Raw genomic sequence first — 27,323 nt, 5'->3', positions numbered from 1 at the left:
AATCATCTTTAACAAATTTGCTGGAGTTCTTTGAGGAGGTAACGAACAGGGTGGACAAAGGTGAACCAGTGGATGTGGTGTATTTGGATTTCCAGAAGGCATTCGATAAGGTGCCACATAAAAGGTTACTGCATAAGATAAGAGCTCACAGAATTGGGGGTAATATATTAGCATGGAGAGAGAATTGGCTAACTAACAGAAAGCAGAGAGTTGGGATAAATGGGTAACTTTCCGGTTAGTAAACGGTAACTGGTGGGGTGCCACAGGGATTGCTGCTGGGGCCTCAACTATTTACAATCTGATGCGCTATCAACAATACCAAAGACTATGAGATGGACTTAAATGGAGTAGGCTTTTATTGACTAAGAACTAGAGCATGCCTCTGCTAGTGAATCCATCCTAAGAGCTCTCGGGGGAAGGGTGGTGAGTCACCTTTATACCCGGGCTTAGGGGTGGAGCCAGGGGCTGAGACATGCCTGGACTTGTACAGGGTTAACAGTGGTTTACCACACAGGCATGTACAGGTTAACAGTGGTTTACCACATTCACCCCTCGTTTAAAAAAGAGTCCGGCGGGGTGAAGTGTTTCAAAAGTTCGTATACGAAAGTCTCTCCGGGGGTCTTGTCTGCCGTAATGATCTTCGTGGTGCCGGTTGCAGCGGTTCGTTGCCCGCGGCCGCTTCTCGCGTGGGACGGAGCACTGGCGTGTCGTCCTCTCGGGGTAGGGATGGCACCGGCACGTCGTCAGTTCGTGGTAGACACCCCGGTGGTGCGTCGTGGGTAGTGGTGGTGGGTGGAGGTAGTGGATGGTGGTAGTGGATGGTGATCGATGGTGTTTCGGGTGGTACCTGAGGGTGCGAGGTCTCGAATTGAGACTGTGTCCTCCCGCCCGTCAGGATACGCCACGTAGGCGTACTGTGGGTTGGCGTGGAGGAGGTGAACCTTTTCGACCAGGGGGTCCGTCTTATGGCTCCTCACGTGTTTCCTGAGCAGGACGGGTCCCGGAGACGTCAGCCATGGCGGTAGTGATGTCCCCGAGCTGGATTTCCTGGGGAAGACGAACATCTTCTCGTGAGGGGTGGCGTTTGTGGCAGTACAGAGCAGTGATTGTATGGAGTGGAGCGCATCGGGGAGGACATCTTGCCAGCGGGAGATTGGGAGGCCCTTGGATTTTAGGGCGAGCATGGCGGTCTTCCACACCGTTGCGTTCTCCCTCTCTACCTGTCCGTTACCCCGGGGGTTGTAGCTGGTAGTCCTGCTCGTGGCTATGCCCTTCTCGAGCAGGTACTGGTGCAGCTCGTCACTCATGAACGACGAGCCCCTGTCGCTGTGGATGTAATTGGGGAAGCCAAATATGGCAAACAGGTCGTGGAGGCACCTGATGACTGTGGCGCTGGTCATGTCCGGGCAGGGGATGGCGAAGGGGAAACGGGAATACTCGTCAATAATATTGAGGAAGTACGTGTTGCGGTCAGAGGAGGGAAGGGGCCCCTTGAAATCGATGCTGAGACGTTCGAAGGGGCGGGTGGCTTTAATCAGGTGTGCCCTGTCTGGCCTATAAAAATGCGGTTTGCATTCGGCGCAGACCTGGCAGTTCCTGGTCATGGTCCTGACCTCCTCGATGAAGTAAGGCAGGTTGCGAGCTTTAATAAAGTGGAAGAACCTGGTGACCCCCGGGTGGCAGAGATCATTGTGGAGGGTCCGTAGCCTATCGACTTGTGCGTTGGCACATGTCCCACGGGATAGGGCGTCTGGGGGCTCATTAAGTTTCCCGGGCCGGTATAAGATATCGTAGTTGTAGGTGGATAACTCGATCCTCCACCGCAATATCTTATCATTTTTGATTTTCCCCCTTTGTCTGTTGTTAAACATAAATGCTACTGACCGTTGGTCAGTGAGCAGGGTGAAACGTTTACCGGCCAGGTAATGTCTCCAGTGCCGTACAGCCTCCACTATCGCCTGGGCCTCCTTCTCGACTGAGGAGTGTCGAATTTCGGGGCCCTGGAGGGTCCGTGAAAAGAAGGCCACGGGTCTCCCCGCCTGGTTAAGGGTTGCGGCTAGGGCGAAGTCGGATGCATCGCTCTCCACTTGGAAAGGGATGGACTCATCCACTGTGTGCATTGTGGCCTTCGCAATGTCCTCTTTTATGAGGGTGAAGGCCGCACGGGCCTCTGCCGTCAGGGGGAAGGAGGTTGACTTGATGAGGGGCCGGGCTTTGTCCGCATAGTTGGGCACCCACTGGGCGTAGTAAGAGAAGAACCCTAGGCATCTCTTCAGGGCTTTTAGGCGGGGGGGGGGGGAGGGGTAGTTCCAGGAGGGGGCGCATTCGGTCGGGGTCGGGGCCGATGACTCCGTTTTCCACCACGCAGCCAAGAATAGCGAGGCGCGCGGTGCGGAACATACATTTTTCTCTGTTGTATGTCAGATTCAGCCGTTGGGCCGTACGGAGGAATTTTTCTAGGTTGGCGTCGTGGTCCTGCCGGTCATGGCCGCAGATGGTGACGTTGTCTAGATAGGGGAAGGTGGCCTGCAGCGCGTTCTGGTCAACCATCCGGTCCATCTCCCTTTGGAAGACCGAGACCCCGTTGGTGACGCCGAAGGGGACTCGGAGGAAGAGGTAGAGGCGACCGTCAGCCTCGAAGGCCGTGTACTGGCGGTCCTCAGGCCTGATGGGGAGCTGGTGGTATGCCGACTTCAGATCAATCGTCGAGAATACCCGGTATTGTGCTATCTGGTTGACCATGTCAGATATGCGGGGAAGTGGGTATGCGTCTAATTGCGTGTATCGATTGATCGTCTGGCTGTAATCAATAACCAGGCGCTGTTTTTCGCCGGTCTTTACTACCACCACTTGGGCTCGCCATGGGCTGGTGCTGCCCTCGATAATCCCTTCCCTCAGGAGTCTTTGTACTTCTGATTTAATAAAGCTCCTATCCCCGGCACTGTACCGCCTGCTTTTAGTAGCAATTGGCTTGCAGTCTTTGGCGAGGTTAGCGAACAACGGGGGGGGGGGGGGGGGGGGTTTGACCTTCAGGGTGGACAGGCTGCATACTTTGCGCGGCGCCGTGTTTAAATTCTGCTGGCTGCAGACTGTAAGTGGGGGCAGGGGCCCGCCATATGCCATCGTGACGCTCTCCAGATGGCACTGGAAGTCTAATCCTGGCAGTACGGGAGCGCAGAGCTGTGGCAGGACGAGGAATTTAAACTCTCTGTACTCCACGCCGTTCACTGTCAGAGTCGCTACACAGTAGCCGCCGACGTCCGCCGTATGGGACTTTGAGGCCAAAAAGACCTGGTGGCGTGTGCGCATAACCGATAGGGAGTAGCGTCGCACCGTGTCGGGGTGGATGAAGCTCTCCGTGCTTCCGCAGTCGAAAAGGCAATTTGTGGCATGGCCATTTACCTTTACGTTCATCATGGACCTGGCTAGTTGATGGGGCCTAGATTGGTCCAGGGTGATGGAGGCCATCGTCGAGGTCGGTGGGTCACTGTAGTATTCGCCCGCGCTGAGGGCCTGGTCCCGAGATGGTGTCCAAGATGGCGGCTCCCCCTCGGCTGGTAGTGTCCAAAATGGCGGCCCGCACGGCTCACACGTGGTTGGTGGGGTCCAAAATGGCGGCCTGTACGGTTCACACGCGGCGCTGCTGGAATTGGGGGTCGATTTCGCCTTGCACACTCTCGCGTAGTGGCCTTTCTTGCCGCATTTGGAGCAGGTCGCGTCCTTTGCTGGGCATTGCTGTCTGGGGTGCTTGGCCTGGCCGCAGAAGTAGCATTTCTGGCCTCTGGTCATTGCAGCTGTAGTTGGGCTGCTGGCGGCTTGTGGCCTTACCGGGTCCCAAGATGGCTGCTCCCGTGGCATCCACGTGGCCATCCGGTCAGGGGGGTAGGCGTCCATGTTCTGGAGGGCCACGTCTAACGAGTTAGCGAGGGCCACCGTCTTCTGCAGGTCGAGCCCCCTCTGTTCCAGCAGCCTCTGCCGAGTATAGTTGGACCTGATGCCGGCTACGTAGGCGTCTCGGATCAGGTCTTCCATGCATTCCTTGGCTGTCACCGCTTTGCAATTACAGTCCCGGCCGAGGACTCTCAGTGTCAGTAAATATTCAGCGCCCGATTCCCCGGGGCGCTGTTTTCGGGTAGCCAGGAGGTGTCTGGCGTAGACCTCGTTAACAGGCCTCACGTATTGTTCCTTTAGCGTCGCGATGGCGGCCGCGTAAGTAGTGGCATCTCGGATGATCGAGTAGACTCGGTGGCTCACCCGTGAGTTCAAGACAAGCCGTTTCACGTCATCTGTAGTGACAGTAGTGCTGGAGGCCTCCAGGTAGGCTTCGAAACAGCTCAGCCAGTGTTCAAAGTTATTGGCTGCATCTGCTGCTCGAGGATCCAGGTCTAAACGTTCCGGCTTCAAGATTTGCTCCATGTTGAAAGTTAGTCAATAAAATTGATGCGCTATCAACAATACCAAAGACTACGAGATGGACTTAAATGAAGTAGGCTTTTATTGACTAAGAACTAGAGCATGCCTCTGCTAGTGAATCCATCCTAAGAGCTCTCGGGGGAAGGGTGGTGAGTCACCTTTATACCCGGGCTTAGGGGTGGAGCCAGGGGCTGAGACATGCCTGGACTTGTACAGGGTTAACAGTGGTTTACCACACAGGCATGTACAGGTTAACAGTGGTTTACCACACAATCTACATTAATGGCTTGGATGAAGGGACCGAGTGTAATGTAGCCAGGTTTGCGGATGATACAAAGATGGGTGGGAAAGCAAGTTGTGCAGAGGACTCACAGAACCTGCAAAAGGATATAGACAGGCTAAGGTGAGTGGGCAAACATTTGGCAGATGGAGTATAATGTGGGAAAGTGCGAGGTTATACACTTTGACAGGAAAAATAAAAAAGCAAATTATTATTTAAATGGAGAGAGATTACAAAATGCTACAGTTCAGAGGGACCTGGGGGTCCTTGTGCATGAAACACAAAAAGTTAGCATGCAGGTACAGCAAGTAATCAAAACGGCAACTGGAATGTTGGCCTTTATTTCCAAAGGGGTTGGAGTATAAAAGCAGGGAAGTCCTGCTACAACTGTACAAGGTATTGGTGAGACCACACCTTGAGCACTGCATACAGTTTTGGTCTCCTTATTTAGGGAAGGATATACTTGCATTGGAGGCAGTTCAGAGACGATTCACTAGGTTAATTCCAGAGATGAGGGGGTTGACTTATGAGGAAAGGTTGAGCAGGCTGGGCCTATACTCATTTGGAATTAGAATTTAGAAGAATGAGAGGTGATCTTATTGAAACATAAGATACTGAGGGGGCTTGAGAAGGTAGATGCAGAGAGGACGTTTCCCCTCGTGGGGAAATCTAGAACGCGGGGGCACAGTTTTAGAATAAAGGGTCGCCCTTTTAGAACTGAGATGAGGAGGAATTTCTTCACTCAGAGGGTCGTAAATCCGTGGAATTCTCTGCCCCAGAGAGCAGTGGAGGCTGGGTCATTGAATACATTTAAGGTGGAGATAGACAGATTTTTGCAAGATAAGGGAGTGAAGGGTTATACGGAGCGGGTGGGGAAGTGGCTTTGAGCCCAAGATCAGCCATGATCTTATTGAATGGCGGAGCAGGCTCGAGGGGCCAAGTGGCCTATTCCTGCTCCTATTTCTTATGTTCTTAAAGGGACTTTTTGTACAATATACAAGGGTGGTATCAATGGTGGGGGGGGGGTGAAAATTCAACTATCTCCTCTCCCAACCACCAGGCGGAGGGAGGGGGAAATGTACAGGAAGACACAGATGAAGAATCAAAGGGTATGGGCTGTGGGATGTTGGAGTCGTAGGGAAATTAGGAATAGCATAAGATCCAAGGAGAGGACATACAAATTGGCCAGAAAAAGCAATAATCCTGAGGATTGGGAGCAGTTTAGGATTCAACAAAGGAGGACAAAGGGATTAATTAAGAAAGGGAAAATAGATATGAGAGTAAGCTTGCAGGGAACATAAAAACTGACTGTAAAAGCTTTTATAGATATGTGAAGAGAAAAAGATTGGTGAAGTCAAGCGTAGGTCCCTTGCAGTCAGAATCGGGGGAATTTATAAATGGGAAGCAAAGAAATGGCAGACCAACTAAATACATATTTTGGTTCTGTCTTCACAAAGGAGGACACAAATAACCTCCCAGAAATACCACGGAACATAGGGTCTGATGAAAGGGTGGCACTGAAAGAAATCAGTATTTGTAGGGAAATGGTGTTGGGAAAATTGATGGGGCTGAAGGCCGATAAATCCCCAGGGCCTGATAATCTACATCCCAGGGTACTTAAGGAAGTGGCCCTAGAAATAGTAGATGCATTGCTGGTCATCTTCCAGAACTCGATAGACTCTGGAACAGTACCCATGGATTGGAGGGTAGCTAATGTTACCCCACTATTCAAAAAAGGTGGCAGAGAAAAAGCAGGGAATTATAGACCGGTGAAGCCTGACATCGGTAGTGGGGAAAATGCTAGAGTCCATTATAAAAGATGTAATAGCAGAGCACTTGGAAAGCAGTGACAGGGTCGGACAAAGTCAACATGGATTTACAAAAGGTAAATCATGCTTGACTAATCTACTGGAATTTTTTGAGGATGTAACTGGTAAAATAGATAAGGGAGAACCAGTGGATGTGGTGTATTTGGACTTTCAGAAGGCTTTCGATAAGGTCCCGCATAAGAGGTTAGCGTGCAAAATTAAGGCACATGGGATTGGGGGCAAGGTATTGACTTGGACAGAGAACTGGTTGGCGGACAGAAAGCAAAGAGTTGGAATAAACGGGTCATTTTCCGAGTGGCAGGCAGTGACTAGTGGGGTACCGCAAGGATCGGTCCTAGGACCCCAGCTGTTCACAATATATATTAATGATCTGGACGAGGGAATTGGATGTAATATCTCCAAATTTGCAGACGACACAAAGCTGGGTGGGAGGGTATGCTGTGAGGAGGATGTCATGAAACTCCAGTACGATTTGGACAGGTTGGGTGATTGGGCAGAAACATGGCAAATGCACTATAATGTGGATAAATGTGAGGTTATCCACTTTGGTGCAAAAACAGGAAGGCAGATTATTATTTGAATGGCAATAGATTGGGAGAAGGGGAAGTGCAAAGAGACCTGGGTGTTCTTGTGCACCAGTCGCTGAAGGTAAGCATGCAGGTGCAGCAGGTGGTTAAGAGGGCAAATGGTATGTTGGCCTTCATAGCAAGAGGGTCCGAGTACAAGAACAAGGATGTCTTGCTGCAGTTGTACAGGGCCTTGGTGAGACCGCACCTTGAGTATTGTGTGCAGTTTTGGTCACCTTACCTGAGGAAAGACGTTCTTGCCATGGAGGGAGTGCAGCGAAGATTCACCAGGCTGATACCTGGGATGGCAGGAATGACGTACGAGGAGAGATTGTGTCAATTGGGCTTATACTCACTGGAGTTTAGAAGATTGAGAGGGGATCTCATCGAAACCTATAAAATTCTGTCAGGTCTGGACAGACTAGATGCAGAAAGGATGTTTCTGATGGCCGGGGAGTCCAGAACCAGGGGTCATAGTCTAAGGATAAAGGGTAAGCCATTTAGGACTGAAATGAGGAGGAATTTCTTCACCCAGAGAGTGGTGAACCTGTGGTATTCTCTGCCACAGAGGGCGGTGGAGGCCAGTTCCTTAAATATATTCAAGAAAGAGTTGGATATATTTCTTGAGGCTAAAGGGATCAAGGGATATGGGGAGAAGGCAGGGACAGGGTACTGAATTTGGATGATCAGCCATGATCTCATTGAATGGTGGAGCAGGCTCGAAGGGCCGAATGGCCTACTCCTGCTCCTATCTTCTATGTTTCTATGTCAGTGAGGCCATGGAAGTATCTGTAAACAAGGAGAAAGATTTGGAATTGATTGTACCAGGAGATAGGGAATCATTGATGGTCTGATAAAGAAGTGGGGCTTAGTGCGAGACAGGATGCAGGGCACAGGGCTTGGACAAGTCGGAGTTTGTGTAAGATGAAGCTTGGGAAGCTGGTAAGAAGTGTTGTGGAAGTCAAATCTGACGGTGACAAAAATGTGAATAAAGGTTTCAGTTGCGGGGGGGGGGGGCGCGGGTGAGCTAAGAGTAAAGGAGGGGAATTGGGGTGGAGTAGGAAGTAAGCAGTCTTTGTAATGGATATGATGTGAGTTTCAAGCTTTGCTTGGGGCCAAATAGGACTCCAAGTTTAAGTACCGTCTGGTTCAGCCTAAGGAAGTAGCCAGACGGCAAGATATAGTTGGGGGCAAGGGTATAGAGCAGAAGAGCCACTTAAGGTATCTTTGTTCTTCCTAATACTGAATGAATTAATCATCCCAACAGCTCCAAGAAAAATGGAGAGCAAAATGAAGTCCTCTACTGTGTCTTTGTTGACCTGACAAAGGCATTTGACACTGTCAGTAAAGGTGGTCTCTGGAAAATCTTCCACCGAGTTTAGGTATCCAGATAAATTCATTGAGACGGTCCAACAATTCCACGACGGCATGATGGCTTAGACTAATGGAAGATGAGGATAATTCCACATCCTTCTCCGTTACAAACGGTGTCAAGCAAGGATGTGTCCTTGAACCATCACTCTTCAATGTTTGTTTGTTGCCTTGCTTCTCGCAGCTTTCAGTAATCTTGAAATCCGAGTCAAGATCAGATTCAGGACAGATGGGCAGCTCTTCAACCGTAGAAGACTACAAGCTAAAACAAAGACATTGGAAGAATTTGTTTGTGAACGCCTATTTGCTGATGACTGTGCTCTCATGACCCACTCCCAGGATGATATGCAAACAATCACGAACTACTTTGCAACAGCTTCTCTGCAATTTAGCATGACTATTAGCCTTAAAAAGACGATGGTACTCTTCTGATCAGCCCTAGGCAAGGATTACACTCCACTATTGGTGATCACATGCTTCAGGCTATGGACAGATTCACCTAACTGGGTAGCACCCTGTCTAGAGAAGTCCATATCAATACAGAAACATACTGCAGATTCACCAAAACCAGCTTAGCTTTTGGTAAACTCCATGAATGCCTCTGGGACAAGAAAGGCATCAGCCTGTAGACCAAGCTCAAAGTATACAGGGCTTTCTGACAACTCTGCTTTATGCCTGTGAAATATGGACAACATATGCACGTTACATTCAAGAAACTGAATTACTTTCACCTAAGCTGCCGGAGATGACTAATGAAGATCAGGTGCAAGACAAGATCTTTGATACCAAAGTTCTTAAAAAAGCTGGCATACCAAGCATAGATATTCTTATCGCGAAAGCACAGTTATGATGGTCAGGCCATGTGGTGCGAATATCAGATGAATTAATTCAAAGAAGATCTTTTATGGTGCATTGACAACTGGGAAGCAAACTCCTGGTGGACAGCAAAAGAGATATAAAAACTACTTAAAAAAGTGACTGAGCGAAACATAGACATCCATAATGGGAACAACTTGCTCAAGACAAGCATAGTGGAAGACCATCCACGAAGGCACCTCCAACTATGAGGTCTGTTGCATTGCTGATGCTGAATGTAAACACCAGCTGAGGAAGTCTGTCCTGAAAAATCAAAATCCCAACCTGGTATATCCAGTGAATGTGTGGATGCTCATTCCTTGCAAAAATAGATCTGATCAGTCATCAAAGAATTCAGTGCAGAAAATTAGATGATATTTTGTCTGTCTTCTTCGACGTTGAAGGATGAACGAAAACAAAAACACAATTGGAGAAAATTCTGGTTCATGTATGAATTGATATTGCATAACGAATCTAGCAAAGCATACATGGTTGTGGAATCAAGGATGATGGAGCATTTGAGCTGATTGTTGTCAGCATACATATCGAAACTGATCTCATTCTTATTGATAATTCCAGAGGCAATATGTAAATGAGGAAAAGGATGGAATCTTAGGTTACTCTGAAGGTGACATTGTATGAATAGAAAGGGAAGAAGTCATTGATGGCTGCATCCTGATACATAGGAGTGGAACCAAGCAAGCAGAGTGGACCACACAGGAGAGGTGGTGGAGGAGCATGGAGTTATCACTGTGTTAAACGCTGCTGAGAGGTCGAAGAGGACAAGGAGCGATAACGTGCCATAGTTGAAGTCACAACAGATGTCACTGCTGACTTTGACCAGGGCCTTCACAGCACTACAGGCAGGGCGGAAGTCAGATTGAGGGAATTCAAACACTAAACTGTCCTGGGTAACTTAATATGATGGTTAGATATGGGAAGGTAGTTAGAGAGAACAGATAGGTGGGTTTTAGATTTCTATGTCTGTTCCGCTCTTCTTACTTCGGTCATTTTGGCTTCCAGATTTAGACTCTCAAAGGTCAGCCGTAACTCTTTATAGCCTCCAAACCATTTTCATTGGCTCTGAAATCTAGGTAAGATTTGACTGTGATAAGGACAACAGATAATCTTGCTTTAGATTTCGCATTTCCTAATGTCGCTATTCTATGCCTCCTCTCATAGAAACATAGAAGATAGGAGCAGGAGTAGGCCATTCGGCCCCTCGCGCCTGCTCCACCATTCAATGAGATCATGGCTGATCATCCAAACTCAGTATGATAGCAAAAGACTGCAGGTGCTGGAAATCCGAAATAACAGAAAATGCTGGAAAAACTCAGCAGGCCGGGCAACATCCGTGGAGAGAGAGAGTCAATGTTTCAGGTCGAAACCCTTTGTCAAAACTGAAAACGTTGACTCTATTTCTCTCTCCACGGGTGTTGCCTGGCCTGCTGAGTTTTTCCAGCATTTTCTGTTGTTATCCAAATTCAGTACCCTGTCCCTGCCTCCTCCCCATATCCCTTGATCCCTTTAGCCTTAAGAAATATATCTAACTCCTTCTTGAATATATTTAATGATTGGCCTCAACTGCCTTCTGTGGTAGAGAATTCCACAGGTTCACCACTCTCTGGGTGAAGAAATTCCTCCTCATCTCTGTCCTAAATGGCTTACCCCTTATTTTTAGACTGTGACCCCTGGTTCTGGACTCACCCAGCATTGGGAACATCCTTGCTGCATCTAGTCCTGTTAGAATTTTAAAAGTTTCAATGAGATCCCCTCTCATTCTTCTAAACTCCAGCGAGTATAAGCCCAATCGACCCAATCTCTCCTCATACATCATTCCTGCCATCCCAGGTATCAGTCTGGTGAATCTTCGTTGCACTCCCTCCATGGCAAGAACATCCTTCCTCAGATAAGGCAACCAAAACTGCACACAATACTCAAGGTGTGGTCTCGCCAAGGCCCTATACAACTGCAGCAAGACATCCTTGTTCCTGTACTCGAATCCTCTCGCTACGAAGGCCAACATACCATTTGCCTTCATAACCGCCTGCTGCACCTGCATGCTTACCTTCAGCGACTGGTGCACAAGGACACCCAGGTCTCGTTGCATTTCCCCTTCTCCCAATCTATTGCCGTTCAGATAATAATCTGCCTTCCTGTTTTTGCCACCAAAGTGGATAACCTCGCATTTATCCACATTATACTGCATCTGCTATGCATCTGCCCAATCACCCAACCTGTCCAATTTATATGTCCTCTCCTTGGATCTTATGCTATCCCTAATTTCCCTCGTTAGCCCTGGTTGAGTCACCTTTTTTATTTTCTTTTTATGCCAAGCAGGGATGAACAAATTCTGTAGTTCATCCATGCGATCTTTAAATGTTTGCCATTGCCTATCCACCGTCAACCCTTTAAGTAACGTTCCCCAATCCATCCTAACCAACTCGTGCCTCATATCATCGTAGTTTCCTTTATTTAAATTCAGCACCCTAGTCTGAGTCAAATACTTCACTCTCCATCTTAATGAAGAATTCTATCATATTATGATCGTTCTGCCCCAAGGGGCCTCGCTCAACAAGACTGCTAATTAATCCTTTCTCATTACTTAATACCCAGTCTAAGATGGCCTGATCTCTAGTTGGTTCCTCAACATATTGGTCCAGGAAACCATCCCGTATACACTCCAGGAATTTCTCCTCCACGGTATTGTTACTAATTTGGTTAGCCCAATCTATATGTAGATTAAAGTCACCCATGGTAACTGCTGTGCCCTTATTGCACGCGTCTCTAATTTCCCATTTAATGCCATCCCCAACCTTAGCATTACTGTTTGGGGGTCTGTATACAACTCCCACTAACGTTTTCTGCCCCATGGTATTTCTCAGCTCTATCCATACAGATTCCACATCATCAGAGCTAATATCCTTCCTTACTATTGTGTTAATCTCCTCTTTAACCAGCAATGCTACCCCACCTCTTTCTTTTTGCCTGTCTTTCCTGAATATTGAATACCCCTGGATGTTGAGTTCCCAGCCTTGATCACCCTGGAGTTATCTCAATCATATTATATCCGTTTACATCTATTTGCACAGCTAATTCATCCACCTTATTACGAATGCTCCTACAAAGCCTTCAGGTATATATATCATATATATTTAATATTTATTTAGAGTAGAAATGGTTCATGGTACAGGACAGTCCAGGTGGGATCTGGATAGCCTGGTAGGGATGATCCTGATGAGCAGTGGTCTTGAGCTTCGTTGTCTTCATTCTCACCGTCTAAGTCTTTAGTGCTGAGCTCCCGAGGGCATCTCTGTGTTCTGTGTAGTGGTCCATTTAATTACCTGCTCCCAGTATCTTCAAGAGGTGCAATGCTATGGTTGTCTTGACCAGCTGACTTATCTGCTCTTTTTCTTGGACTTAACTGTACAAAATCTTCATTCTTAAACAGGAATCGTGAGGCAGCTTTTCACAGAATCATAGAATCTTACAGCACAGAAGCCATTCGGCCCATCATGCCTGTGCTGTCTTTTGAAAGAGAGGGCTATCCAATTAGCCCCACTCCCCCACTCTTTCCTCATAGCACTACAAATGTTTCCTTTTCTTCAAGTATATATCCAATTCTTTTTGAAAGTTATTATTGAATCTGTTACCCCACCCTTTCAGACTGTGCTTTCCAGATCATCACAACTCGCTACACAAAAAAAGTTCTCCTCATCTCCCCTCTGGTTCTTTTGCTAATTATCTTAAATCTGTCTCCTCTGGTTACCAATCCACCAGCCAGTGGAAACAATTTCTCCGTATTTATCAAAACCCTTCATAACTTAGAACACGTCTAGTAAATCTCCCCTTAACCTTATTGCTCTAAGGAGAACGCTTCCAACAAGTCCAAGGAAAAAAAATAATTTGTAGAGGTGAGGATGCCTCAAACAGTGGAGGCAGAGAGAGACTGCAGGGAATGAGATAGGAATGGCTGCAGACAATGCTTATGAAGAGAGCAGCTCCATCATGGTGCTGCCCTCGCAGATGCAAAGGTCTCAAAACAGTTCTCTGCTCAGCCTGCCCTCTATTTTCCAGTTTACTGGGAGTGAGCTAGGGTGATTGGCTGGGGGAGGAGAGGGTGGAGAATAAATACTACTTTTAACTAAAGGCAGCCAATACAATGATACACCAGCAGAAACGCTGGCTGGAAAATCATGGGCATTGCGAATTGGGTATGTGGCCTCTGCACCTAATCAACACTCTTATTGAGCAAGACTCTGTGCTGGAAAATTCGGACCTTAGGAGCAAGTTTAATAATAAAAAGCATCTTGAACTGTTTCCTTCATTCAGTTTCTAGGCACTAGATCACCACTGAGATCAAGCTGTTCTTTTAAAACTGGTTTTCATTCAGCTCCAGTGAACCCCAGCCCCTCCAAGATAATCTTTAACCTTTCATTATGTGAATCCTACTTTCTTACCAATGATCAAAAAGGATGGTTTGCAATTTGTAACTTGCACTGCACTGAATGAAGTTAACAGCATTAGAGTTAAGAAATAATTTGCTTCAAGAACCAGTTTGGATGAATGTTAATGGTAAATTTTTGAGAATCACTGCTAAAAGCAGATGGCTGCTAGAAATTATATCATAAAGGATGAGGTAATCTCCATTAAATATATTTTCCATTCTTCTCTCCAATTTTCATACCAACAATATGCCTGTACCGCTTCTCTCCTGAAGTCAATGACCCATGCTAGGGTAGAGTTTCATTGACATTGGAAGCCCTCCAGAACCAGGTCTGAGGAGCCATTCTTTATATAAGAATATACTGACATGATATTTGACTATTGGAGGCATCACTACCAAAGTTCAATGCTGTTATCTTCAGTACAACACTGCATGCACATTTACCCAGGAGGTTATTATGAGGGTTCACATGTTTTGTTTTTAATGATGGAACCATCGTTTTCACTCATGACATTGGCCTGGAAATTCCACAGGGGTTCTTCTGTGGAATCCCCAGAGAAATGGTATAAATGGCCGTTTTCAGCCGTTTACACCTTCCTCCAGGGATTCCACCTGTCTCCAATTGAAGTTACGCTAGGAGAATTCTCACGGATTTCCAGCCCATCATCTTCTATCCAGTGATCCCTATTGGAGGTAGGCATATGTGCAGGCCAGAAAAGGACAGTAATGAACGTGCAATACGCCGAACACTGTTCACTGACTCCTGCTTGTAAAGGAGGGTGGACGCCAGTGAAAGGCAGGACTGGGGGCAGGTTTGATGCCTTACATGCCTGAGCAAACTGTTGATGCTCACTAGCTAGACTCATGAGTGAAGAGCAATGTCCCCCATAAGCTGCACTGCCTCCTGCGCTGCCTGCCTCCCCAATGCGCGGCCCATTCAAATTTTTGCACATGCGCGGTATCTACAATATAAAAGCTGGTGAGCGGCCTGCCTGCGCGGGACCTTGCAGGTGACTGCATGGGCTTAGCAGGAACATTGGCGAAGAGCAGCCGGCTCGGAGAGGCTGCAGAACGGCTGCTGCTGATCATGGAACCATACCATGCACCAAAAAGAGTTAGCAACTTTAGGAAGGAGGAAACCAACTGTTCACACTAACATTAGTACTCACACATCAATTTAGATTATACTTAAAATGAACATTTATAACGACCTATTATTTTAATCAATTAATGTAATTTGTTTGTTCCATATAGAAGGATCAATGAGATACAAATTATTTCCCACAGTGGCAATGACCACAACTAGCTCAGCATTATTGGGTCAGCCCACCCACTGAATATAAACTGCATCTCGCAGCTTCTCATTAAGTGTATACAAATTGTATAAAATGCCTCTATGAAGAACTGACTGACCATAAAAATATGCAGATTTTGAAAGGACACGCAGTGTGCAGGAAATTCACATCTTACCACAGTTGCAGTCTTAGGGCTTTGTGCAATGAAATTACCAACAGGAGTCTCCACAGGTAGAGGGGGTGGACTTACGACGTCTTCTGAAGATGCTGGTGAAAGGAACAAAAAAAGCACAGTCAACATACATTCTATGAAAGGTCACTTTTACATCACACACACACACATCTTGCAAGCCAGGTATCGAGTTAAAATGTAAAAGAATTAGATACAGAAATGCTTTGAATTTCATTTTTCCCACTGAAATGGTATAGGAGACTTCTTCATTTTTTTTCCAATGAATGGTGTTCCTGATTGTGGTTGTACCACTTGGGAAGGCGCCAAGCACTTCTCCTACAGGGAGGAAAAACAACAAGAATACAAGCTATGATCGCAGTCCTTCCTCTGCCTCTATCCAGTTTTGGATTTGGCAAAAGGTGTCAATCCTAAACTTGGCGCACAAAGGTTTCTGGAGAGGGAGAGAAAGTAAAATGCCTTGAACATGCCAACAAACAAAACAAAGAACACTTACTTTTACCTAGTTTGTTAGGTATGCGAATTACTGTTGGTTTACGCAATAAAGGTGGCCGACTTGGTGTAGTATCTGTGGGTGCCGTCTGACCTCTAGGTAAAGTCCGAAAAGGATCTGTTAGGACAGAAAATAGAATAGGGATAGTGTTAACTATTTAGTACTAAATATGTCCTTTACCTGTCACCACCTTCTAAATCACCCAGCGCTGATCACACACTTATATAACCAGTAGTATGGTTTGGGTTTTGTTAAGTTGGTGATAGACTGGAATAATTTTAGAACAAATACAGCAAGCTTCTTGTTTTATTGAATGGTAGTTCATGATGGAAAGAATGAAAGAATGGATGGAAGGAGAGAAGAAAGAACAAAATGAAGAAAACGGAAGAGAAAATGAAAAAGTGAGCAAGAAGAGAAAAAAGGTGGGAAAGCAAGAGAGATAAAGATAAGAGAGTAAAAGAAAGAACAAAAAAATAGTTTATATGCTGTCTTTCACATCCTTGTAATGTCTCAAAGTGCTTTACTATTAGTGAATTACTTTTGGAAGTGTAGTCATTGCTGTAATGTAGGCAAATGCAACAGTCAATTTGCACATAGCAAGGTCCCACAAACAGCAATGAGATAAATAACCTGACATCTTGTTTTAGTGGTATTGATCAAGGGATAAATGTTGGCCAAGACTGTGGGAACATTTCTGTCCACCGGAACATAAATGTCGCTTCAGTTTAAGGTTTCATCCTAGAGTTGGTACCTCGGACAGTGCAGCACCCCTTCAGTACTGCACTGAAGTGTCAGCCTGGTTTGTGTACTCAAGTTTACAGAATGGGGTTTGAACTCACAACCTTGGAAATCACTGTTCTTTTGATATCAGCAGGTTTAGGTCTTCAAACACGTATACAATTTTTTAGTAATTAAGAGGGCGATTTTGCTAGCCCAGGGGAGGTGGGTATGGAGGCAGGACTGCCGGGAAAATGGCAGAATTTGGGGGCAGGTGCCCAACCCGCCTCCATGCCATCTTCCTAGGAGGCGGGTAGCCATCCCGCGCAGGGTCTCGTCTCCTTGGCAGCGGGAAGGGATTAAAGCCTTAACAGGCAGAAAATAGGATTATCCCCTTTTTGCCCTCAAGTGCGGGCTTCCCGAAGGCTCCAAAACACGCCAGCTCAGCGAGGCAAGTACTGGGTCTGCGGGGGTCAGGGGATGCAAAAGTGTCCTGTGAAGGTAAGTGATGGGTGCAAGAGTGGAGAGGTGAGTATCTGAGGTAAGTGCAAAATGTTAGTAAAAGTGTACTTACCTTCGTTTCTTCCTGCAGGCTTCAATCAGTGTGTATGCAGAGAGTCTCGGACCTTCGTGTTGCAGATGACAGATAGCCGTTGCATTCTCAGATGCAACAACCATCTCATTTCTGTAAAAGAAAGAAGTTTGATGAGGTCTTGAATTCAAGACCTCATCAAATTATAGAGAATGTCACTGTTTGACAGCTTCACAGAGCTGTCAAACGATAATTCATCTGTCAAAACTTTTCGACAGATGAAACTTCATACGTGGATGTTCTCTGTAACCGGCTTTCCCTTAATTGGCCTAAGCCCGCTGGGTGGGCTTAACAAGGTCAATCAAGGGAAAATAGCGTGGGTTGGCCACAAATCGATGGAGGCAGCACATCAACCCGCCAAGCAGCAGTCCCGCCTCTGATGTGCCCCCATTTGCAAAATCACCCCCTATGTATCCAAAGCTTTTGTTCATTGTTTATATTATACAGGCCTAGAAATTTGAGTGTGCCCATTTTTGGGTGCGTGAGGGGAAGACAGGAAACAATCCCTGCGCCTGATTGGTGAGGCCCGAGACACATCCAATACTGGGCCTCGGGCCTCATCATCAGCGAGCCGGTGAGCTGCGGACATTAACAGGCAGCTCGCTGGCGAAGCGGAATAGAAGATCGGGCCACTGCGATGCCCGCAGTGCCCCTCAGCGGAGTGGCTAAAGGCGATAAGAAGTGGAGGCGACTGGGTCAGGAAAGGGAATTTCTAGGCCATACTGTAACAAATGCTTAAAGATGTATGGAATTCGGCGTAGCAGAGCGCGTCTAAAGTTCTGCATCAAGTGCTCCATGAAGTCATGCTACTTAGCTTCATGCTTGCAATTTCCCTCTTATGACTTTTTAATCTCAGTCAGGGCATTAAGTGGAAACCAGGAAATTAATCCCAAGCGAAAGGAGGAGGGAAATTTGAAGGTATCATCCGGGATCATTCTCATCTACCTTGAAGAGGCTTGGGAACAGACTGATTGCTTGTGGGGGGGGAAATTTACATGGTAAAGGGAGTATATATTCTACATCTCAAAAAAATGGCCCTCATCCACAGGATCCAATTTTGAGAAGTGTTATGCATAAACAGGGTCAAAACCGCATTTCAATCACAAAGCTGCTGATCCAGTCCCTGTCCAATCAACACAAGTATTGGACACAGTCATTTTCTGCTTTAGATGTCAGCAATTTTCCCTCTAATTTTTTTTTTTGGTGCACGGTCCCTTTAACTTTGCTGCGCAGCATATTTTCCTACGGCAACAGCTGGCGAGTGGCCTGCGCAGGACCTCCCGATTGGTGCCTGATCACGCACCTTAGGGGGAACATTGGATGTCAGTTTGTCTCATTTGGGAGCACTCTTGCCTTCGAATCAGAATGTTGTGGTTCAAGTTCCACTATAGACTTGCGCATGTAATCTTGGCTGACACCACAACGCAGTACTGAAGGAGTGCTGCATCATTGGAAGTGCAGTTAAGCCGAGGCCCTGTCTGCCAGCTCAAGTTGGCGTAAAAAATGCAATGTCACTATAAGATTAGAAGGTCGACATTCCTCCTCAACCAACGCCACCAAAAACAGATTAACTGGGCATTCATTCATTTGCTGTTTGTGAGACCTTGCTGTGCACAAATTGGCTGCCATTTTCCCCACATAACAATAGCGACTACACGTCAAAAGCAGTCCATTGGTTGTAAAGTGTTTTGGGATATCTTGAGGATGTGGAAGACACTACAGGATAATGAAACAGTTTGGGTGGAGGTAAGGAATAATAAGGGGAAAAAAACACTAGTGGGCGTAGTCTATAGGCCTCCGAACAGTTGCAACTCTGTTGGACGGAGTATCAATCAGGAAATAGTTGAGGCTTGTAATAAAGGAACATCTATAATTATGGGGGATTTTAACTATCATATTAATTGGACAAATCAAATTGGGCAGGGCTGCCTTGAGGATGAGTTCATTGAGTGTATTAGGGATGGGTTTCTTGAGCAGTATGTAACTGAACCGACCAGGGGGCAAGCAACCTTAGATCGGGTCCTGTGTAATGAGACAGGATTAATTAAAAATGTCCTAGTAAAGGATCCCCTTGGAATGAGTGACCATAACATGGTTGAATTCCATATTCAATTAGAGGGTGAGAAGGTTGGATCTCAAACAAGCGTGCTAAGCTTGAATAAAGGAGACTATGAAGGTATGAGAGCGGAATTGAGTAGAGTGGATTGGAAAAATAGATTAAAGGGTAAGACGATGCATGATCAGTGGTGTACATTTAAGGAGTTATTTTACAACTTCCAAAAAATATATATTCCACTAAGAAAAGGGTGTAAAAGAAAAGACAGCCATCCGTGGCTAAGTAAAGAAATTAAGGATAGTATTTGACTAAAAACAAGGGCATATAAGGTAGCCAAATCTAGTGGGAGGAGAGAGGATTGGGAAAACTTTAAAAGACAGCAAAAAATAACAAAAAGATTGATTAAGAAAGGGAAGATAGATTATGAAAGTAAATTAGCAAAAAATATAAAAACAGATAGTAAGAGTTTTTATAGTTATATAAAAAGAAAAAGGGTGGCTAAAGTAAATGTTGGTCCCTTAGAGGATGAGACCGGGAAATTAATGCTGGGAAATATGGAGATGGCAAAAACACTGAATGAATATTTTGTATCAGTCTTTACAGTAGAAGACACTAAGAATATCCCAACACTGGACAAACAGGGGGCTATAGGGGGGGGGGGAGGAGCTAAACACGATCAAAATCACTAAGGAAGTGGTACTCGGTAAAATAATGGGGCTCAAGGCGGATAAATCACCTGGACCTGATGGCTTACATCCTAGGGTCTTGAGGGAAGTGGCGGTAGGGATTGTGGATGCATTGGTAATAATTTTCCAAAACTCCCTGGACTCGGCAAAGGTCCCGGCAGACTGGAAAACTGCTAATATAACGCCCTTATTTAAAAAGGGCAGTAGACAGAAGGCTGGAAACTATAGACCGGTTAGCCTAACATCTGTGGTAGGTAAAATATTGGAGTCCATTATTAAGGAGACAGTAAAAGGACATTTGGATAATCATAATTTAATAGGACAAAGTCAGCATGGTTTTATGAAGGGGAAGTCATGTTTGACAAATTTGCTGGAGTTCTTTGAGGAAGTAACATATAGGGTGGATAAAGGGGAACCAGTGGACGTAGTGTATTTAAACTTCCAAAAGGCATTTGACAAGGTGCCACACAAAAGATTATTGCTTAAGATAAAAAATCACGGGATTGGGGGTAATATTCTGGCATGGATAGAGGATTGGCTATCTAACAGAAGGCAGAGAGTTGGGATAAATGGTTCATTCTCGGACTGGCAATCAGTAACTAGTGGTGTTCCGCAGGGGTCAGTGCTGGGTCCCCAACTCTTTACAATCTATATTAACGATTTGGAGGAGGGGACCGAGTGTAACATATCAAAGTTTGCAGATGATACGAAGATGGGAGGGAAAGTAGTGAGTGAGGAGGACATAAAAAACCTGCAAGGGGACATAGACAGGCTAAGTAAGTGGGCAGAGATTTGGCAGATGGAATACAATACTGGAAAGTGTGAGGTTATGCACTTTGGCAGGAAAAATCGTAGAGCAAGTTATTATCTTAATGGCAAGAAACTGGAAAGTACTGAAGTACAAAGGGATCTGGGGGTCCTGGTGCACGAAACTCAAAAGGTTAGTATGCAGGTGCAGCAAGTGATTAAGAAGGCCAATGGAATGTTGGCTTTCATTGCTAGGGGGATAGGATATAAAAATAGGGAGGTATTGCTTCAGTTGTACAAGGTATTGGTGAGACCGCACTTGGAATACTGCGTACAGTTTTGGTGTCCATACTTAAGAAAAGACATACTTGCTCTCGAGTCAGTACAAAGAAGGTTCACTCGGTTAATCCCAGGGATGAGGGGATGGACATATGAGGAGAGGTTGAGTAGATTGGGACTCTACTCATTGGAGTTCAGAAGAATGAGAGGCAATCTTATTGAAACATATAAAATTGTGAAGGGGTTGGATCGGGTGGATGCGGGGAGGATGTTCTCGATGATGGGTGAAACTAGAACTAGGGGGCATAGTCTTAGAATAAGGGGCTGCTCTTTCAAAACTGAGATGAGGAGGAACTACTTCACTCAGAGGGTGGTAGGTCCATGGAATATGCTGCCCCAAAAAGCTGTAGAAGCTACATCATTACATAAATTTAAAACAGAAATAGACAGTTTCCTAGAAGTAAAGGGAATAAAGGGTTACGGGGAGCTGGCAGGAATTTGGACATGAGTCTAGGTTCGGATCGGTCATGGCCCTGTGGGTAGCGGAGCGGGCTCAGGGGCCGTGTAGCCTGATCCTGCTCCTATTTCGTGTGTCTAATTCTGTTAGATTCAGGAGATGGTTCTGTGATAGTAGATTGGCGGTTAGGATCAGATCAGCCATGATCTTATTGAATGGCGGAGCAGGCTCGAGGGGCCGATTGGCCTACTCCTGCTCCTATTTCTTATGTTATGTTCTTATATGAATGCAAGTTTTCTTTCATTAACTGGAACAGCAGATTTATCCTTTAAAAAGTGGAATTAATTAGAAGTCTCAGCAATAGGAATGATGGGGAAATAAACTGCCATTCAGACTACTCTTTGCAAATGATCATGTACAGTTTGCTGGGTCAGACTCTACAAAAATGATTTAATCTCCTGAGGGAAGTAAAGAAAACTCTGATGCTTCCCATTGAAAATGTAACAAAGCCTCCAGGATATAAAATTTGCCCTAATTGATCCTCAACTATTGTAAACTAGTGTCCCTCCCTAGCTCCTCTCCTTGTGTCCAAATGTCCCCGTCCCGCTCCATCTCCCTCCCATCATGGAGTGAAGGAGGTAACTGGAGACGACTGGAGGAAGAGACCAGATGATTTTTAGGGGTGAATCATCTGTACAGAATAGGTGTAGAAAATAATGACTCAATACCTCTGTCTATTACATTTTTGTATTATAATAATTAAGGCTCAGGTATCAGCTCTCCCGAGGGCCTTGTAGCTACAGGCATCATCCAGTGTTGTACTGAGTCATACAGACCAGAAAGTCCCAGGTTTGATTCTCAGTCTGTGCTGACTTAACTGATCTCAGGTGAGCCAGCAGTTTGGATGCTGCAGCACCTCAAGCTAGGGGGGGAAAAAAATCAGTCATCCAGCTGGAAAGTGCACGTGTGTGAACACAAGTGGAGGACAGTGCGATAGCCCACAGTCATGTAGCCTGCAAATAATTAGGCAGTTCATCACAAGTTGCCTTTAAAGTAACTTAATAAGCTCTCCAGTGGCTTAGCTGGTTAAGGTATGAATAGCTGAGCCACATAATCCAGAAAGCTGCATATTCAATACCTGGTCTGTACTGAGTTATTTGGGGAAGCATATGGATGCTACAGTTGACCTTAGTGCTCTTGGGGAGAGGGTGGGAGATGAGGCAAAATAAAGAATTGGCTGGGGTTCCTGCTCCTAATCCCTACCCAGCAAACCATGCCAGACATACAGAAATACTGGTGTCGGGCGAGGACAGGATTGGCCTTCGCTGTAATGCTCTCCATGGTCAAATAACTTTCCAATGCTCATTGGCTGGCCTCACATGCTGATTTGCATAAGGTACCAGAGGGCTGGTGGAACCTATGGAGCAACAATCAGCAACTTCAGATAAGGAGGGGAGAAAATTGAGAAGAAAATAATCCTAGGGTTCAAATGCTATCTTCTCTTACTGTGCCAGCAGGGAGTACACATAATGCAGTCTTTAGAAAACTGGTGAAGCTCACATTACATTACCTACTGTCACTAGGGAGGTCACATTATCTCCTGTTGGAACAGTAGGTACAACATCATCATCAAAACTTATCAGATCTGGTGAGCTTCTTGAGATTATTTGTAGAGAAGGTGCATGTTTGTTGGTTGATGGTCCTTCAACCTGCATCATTGAGGCCTTTGTTATGGGCAGCACTGAAGGTCTAGAAGCAACAGGCTTAGGTGCTATAAAAGGTGCATCACGGTTTTCAATAGGAATGGTCCTTTTTGCCACTGTGGGCCTTGGTGCTGGAACAGGAACTTGATTCCTCCTATCTGCAGATCTTTCTCTCTGAGGAGTGACAATAGCTGAAGGTGCCTCCTCCCCAAGATCTGAAGTATCATTAGCTCCATCTCTCTGTTTTGACTCTGCAGAGATACTGGGTTTTGGTTTCTTGGGTGGTTCTGGCTTGGGTCCAACAGCTGTGCTCACGGTTTGTGGTTTTGGAAGCAGGATTGGCCCCTGCCTCTCTGCTGCTACAGGTTTTGTTTCAGCCCCATTATCGGATTCTCCTGAATTCTTGTCAGCCACAGCAGGTTTGGGAGCTACAGTTGGTTTCCCTTGGACTACTGCAGGCTTCAGCCCTAAAGATCGGGGAGCAACTTCTGGTCTTTTTGATGGCCGTGTGTTAGCAGCAGAATTTTCAGAATCTGTTTGTGTTTCAAATGCCTTTATCCTGGAAAGGATGCTGTGTTCACTGTTATCTCCCATTGTGTCTTGGTTGGCAAAATTATCTTCTGCAAATGGATTTTGGCACAAAGTTAACCCACGTATAACACCAATTTCAGAGGAACTTTCTTTACTTTCTCCCTCAGAAGTCTCACTTTGCAGTTCTTCAAAAAGTATCTTGAAGTTACCTAAGGACCTGGGCCTCGGTATGGGGCGCCCCTCAACATGAATGTTCGTTTGGACACTTTGTTCCCTACTGGAATTACTTTCTATCGAAATCAAAGGTTCTTCACTTTCCACAGGCCTAATAGGAATGAGGCACACAGCTGGTCTGGAAGGTTTCACTGGTCTCTGAACTAGAACAAAAGAGGCACAAGATAAATTGGAAACAAGGTTTGTAAAGAGCAAACACATGTTATATCATTTTAAAAAAATTATTGGGATTTGGATGTCATTGGCGAGGCTGGGATCTATTGCCCATCCCTCGTGGTGGACCACCTTCTTAAACAGCTGCAGTCCGGGTGGTGAAGGTGCTTCCACAATTCTGTTAGGTAGGGGGTTCCAGGATAATTACCTAGCGACAATGAAGGAATGGCAATATATGCCTAAGTCAGGTTGGTGTGCAACTTGGAAGGGACCTTGGAGGTGATGGTGTTCCCATGCACCTGCTACCCTGGTCCTTCTAGGTGGTAGAGGTTGCAGGTTTGGAAGGTGCTGCCAAAGAAGCCTTGGCGAGTTGCTGCAGTGCATCCTGTAGATAGTATACACTGCAGCCACGTTACACCGAGATGGAGGGGGTGGATGTTTAGGCTAATGGATGTGAAATTTAACAATTATAAAGCATATTAAAGACAACAAAAGAAAGTGGATTACAAGGCAGTAATCCGATTGACGTGGATTATGATCTTGGAACCCAAGAATGATGCTCGAGTGGTTTGCTTCGGTACCAAACTTTAATCCTGTGATGAGCATGAATATTTTACAATGGCCCGGATTTTGCAATAGGAATAACGGTGGGGCTATCAGCGGTCACCGTTAATATGGACTAAATCAGACAGCAACTTTCGGAGTCCGCACATATGCAGTTAAACGCGGAAATCCAGAAGTTGCTGTCCAACTTGCCCTGCTCTTCCATAAACTCCTACACCGGTAGCTCACCAATAGATTCAACATTAAAACACATATAGAGCATGAAGTTGCGGCACTAACAAGAAATATAAAAGCAGATTGTAAGAGTTTCTACAAGCATGTAAAAAGGAAAAGAGTAGCAAAAGTAAACGTTGGTCCCTTAGGGCTGAGACAGGAGAAATTATAATGGGGAATAAGGAAATGGCAGAAACATTAAACAAATATTTTGTATCTGTCTTCACAGTAGAAGACGCAAAAAGTATACCAAAAATGGTGGGGAACCAAGGGTCTAATGAAGTGAGGAACTTAACGTAATTAATATAAGTAGAGAAAAAGTACTGGAGAAACTAATGGGACTAAAAGCCGAGAAATGCCCTGGACCTGATGGCCTACATCCTAGGGGGTAAACATTGGGGGGGGGGCGCTACCGTCACCGGGGCGCTAATTTTAGCGCCTCAAAAAAGTTAGCACCCACGCACCGATTTTCCCAGATGGCACTCCAAGAGGGAGGAGGGGTGCTACTTGAAGCACCCCACGTCCCACTTGGGGTGCTGCGAGCCAATATCGCGGCGCTACATGCCGCGGTACTGCAGGCCTTCCTCCCCTTATTAAAGGGGAGGGGCCGAGCGCACCACGACCCGGGGCCCAGCTGGCCACCAAGGATAGGGAGTGCCGGCAAACGAGCCCGGCACTCAAGAGGAGTGCCGGGCTCATGGAGAGCAAACGGCACCCCGTGGGGGGCGGGGGGGGGCTTCACGGGGGCTGGGGACAGCAACGAGGACAGGTGTTGGCAGGCGGCCAGCAACAAAAATGGCTACCCGCCATCTCCCCTTTAACTAACGCCGCTCCGGCCGCAGGTAGGGCCCCCTGACCCACGCGGACATAGCATCCGGCAGTGAGTCAGGGGGCGCCACCCAATATTACAGCCCTGCGAGTGGGGGCGCTGCGATGACGTCATCGCTGGCAGCGCAGCGCTGCTAACGGTTAGTGTCGCCGCTAACCTCCTGCTGAATTTTGTAGGAGGTGTTAGCGGCACCGCGCCCAGGCACTAGTTGATTTGTGTCCCGTTAGCGCCCGCTAATGGGAGGTGCAAATCAACCGAATTTAGCCCCCTAGGGTTCGAAAAGAGGTGGCTAAAGAGGTAGTGGATGCATTGGTTTTGATCTTCCAAAATTTGCTAGATTCTGGAATGGTCCCAATGGATTGGAAGGTCACAAATGTAACACCGCTATTCAAGAAAGGAGGGAGAAAAAAAAACAGGGAACTACAGGCCAGTTAGCCTGACATCAGTCATCGGGAAAATGCTGGAATCCATTGTTAAGGAAGTGGTATCAGGGCACTTAGAAAATCATAACTTGATTAGGCAGAGTCAACATGGTTTTATGAAAGGGAAATCGTGTTTGACAAATTTATTACAGTTTTTTTTTAAGGAGGTACCTAGCAGGGTAGATAAAAGGAAACCAGTGGATGTAGTATATTTGGATTTCCAAAAGGCATTCGATAATGTGCCACATAAAAGGTTATTACAGAAGATGAGGGCTCATGGGGTTGGGGGTAATATAGTGGCATGGATAGAGGATTGGTTAACAGACAGAAAACAGAGAGTAGGGATAAACGGATCTTTTTCAGGTTGGCAGGCTGTAACTAGTGGGGTGTGCAAGGATCAGTGTTGGGGCCTCAGCTATTTACAATCTATATTAATGACCTAGATGAAGGGACCAAGTGTAATGTATCCAAGTTTGCTGATGATACAAAGCTAGATGGGATAGTAAGCTGTGAGGAGAACAAAGAGCCTGCAAAGGGATATAGATAGACTAAGTGAGTGGGCAGTAAGATGGCAGATGGAGTATAATGTAGGGAAATGTGAGGTTATTCACTTTGGTAGGACGAATAGAAAAACAGAATATGTTTTATATGGTGAGAAACTTTCAAATGTTGGCGTTCAGAGAGATTTGGGTGTCCTCGTGCAAGAAACACAGAAAGCTAGCATACAGGTACAGGAAACAATAAGGAAGGCAAATGGCATGTTGGCCTTTATTGCAAGGGGTTTGGAGTAGAAGAGTAAGGAAGTCTTGCTACAATTGTACAGGGCCTTGGTGAGACCACACTTGGAGTACTGTGCACAGTTTTGGTCTCCTTATCGAAGGAAGGATATATTTCCTTGGAGGCAGCGCAACGAAGGTTCACTAGATTGATTCCTGTGATGAAAGGTTGTGTAGAATGGGCCTATACTCTCTGGCGTTTAGAAGAATGTGAGGTGATCTCATTGAAACATATAAAATTCTGAAGGGGATTGACAGTGTACCTGCTGAGAGGTTGTTTCCCCTGGCCGGAGTGTCTAGAACTGGGTGGCATAGTCTCAGGATAAGGGGTAGGCCATTTAAGACTGAGATGAGGAGGAATTTCTTCACTCAGAGGGTTGTGAATCGTTGGAATTCTCTGCCCCAGAGGGCTGTGCATGCTGAGTCTTTGCGTATATTCAAGGCTGAGATAGATAGATTTTTGGACTCTAAGGGAATCAAGGGATATGGAGATGGGGAGGGAAAGTAGAGTTGAGGTCAATGATCAGCCATATTGAATGGCGGAGCAGGCTCGAGGGGTCGTATGGCCTACTCCTGCTCTTATTTATTATGTTCTTACCCACCAGACACGCCAGAAAATGTTAGG

General features: G+C 46.1%; 1 protein-coding gene across 5 annotated transcripts in view; it reads right to left on the bottom strand.

Annotated features, from left to right (window-relative positions):
• Window positions 1–27,323, bottom strand: part of sh3d19 (SH3 domain containing 19) — a 199,742-nt gene that overhangs the window by 44,260 nt on the left and 128,159 nt on the right. For 3 of the 5 annotated variants that reach the window (XM_086011731.1, XM_086011750.1, XM_086011743.1), the window contains exons 7-9: window positions 22,844–23,884; window positions 15,743–15,856; window positions 15,232–15,323 (exon numbers count right to left, since the gene is read on the bottom strand). In XM_086011731.1, coding sequence (XP_085867857.1) covers window positions 15,232–15,323; window positions 15,743–15,856; window positions 22,844–23,884 — 1,247 coding nt within the window. The remainder of the gene's footprint in view (window positions 1–15,231; window positions 15,324–15,742; window positions 15,857–22,843; window positions 23,885–27,323) is intronic. The other 2 variants (XM_086011738.1, XM_086011755.1) reach the window with 2 other exon arrangements.

This window comes from Somniosus microcephalus, chromosome 2 (genome assembly GCF_052327205.1).
Source record: "Somniosus microcephalus isolate GS21.2 chromosome 2, FLI_Smic_1.0, whole genome shotgun sequence".
Taxonomy (NCBI): Eukaryota; Metazoa; Chordata; class Chondrichthyes; order Squaliformes; family Somniosidae; genus Somniosus; species Somniosus microcephalus.
The sequence above is the reverse complement of the archived record's forward strand: the minus strand, read 5'-3'. Positions and strand labels throughout refer to the sequence as shown.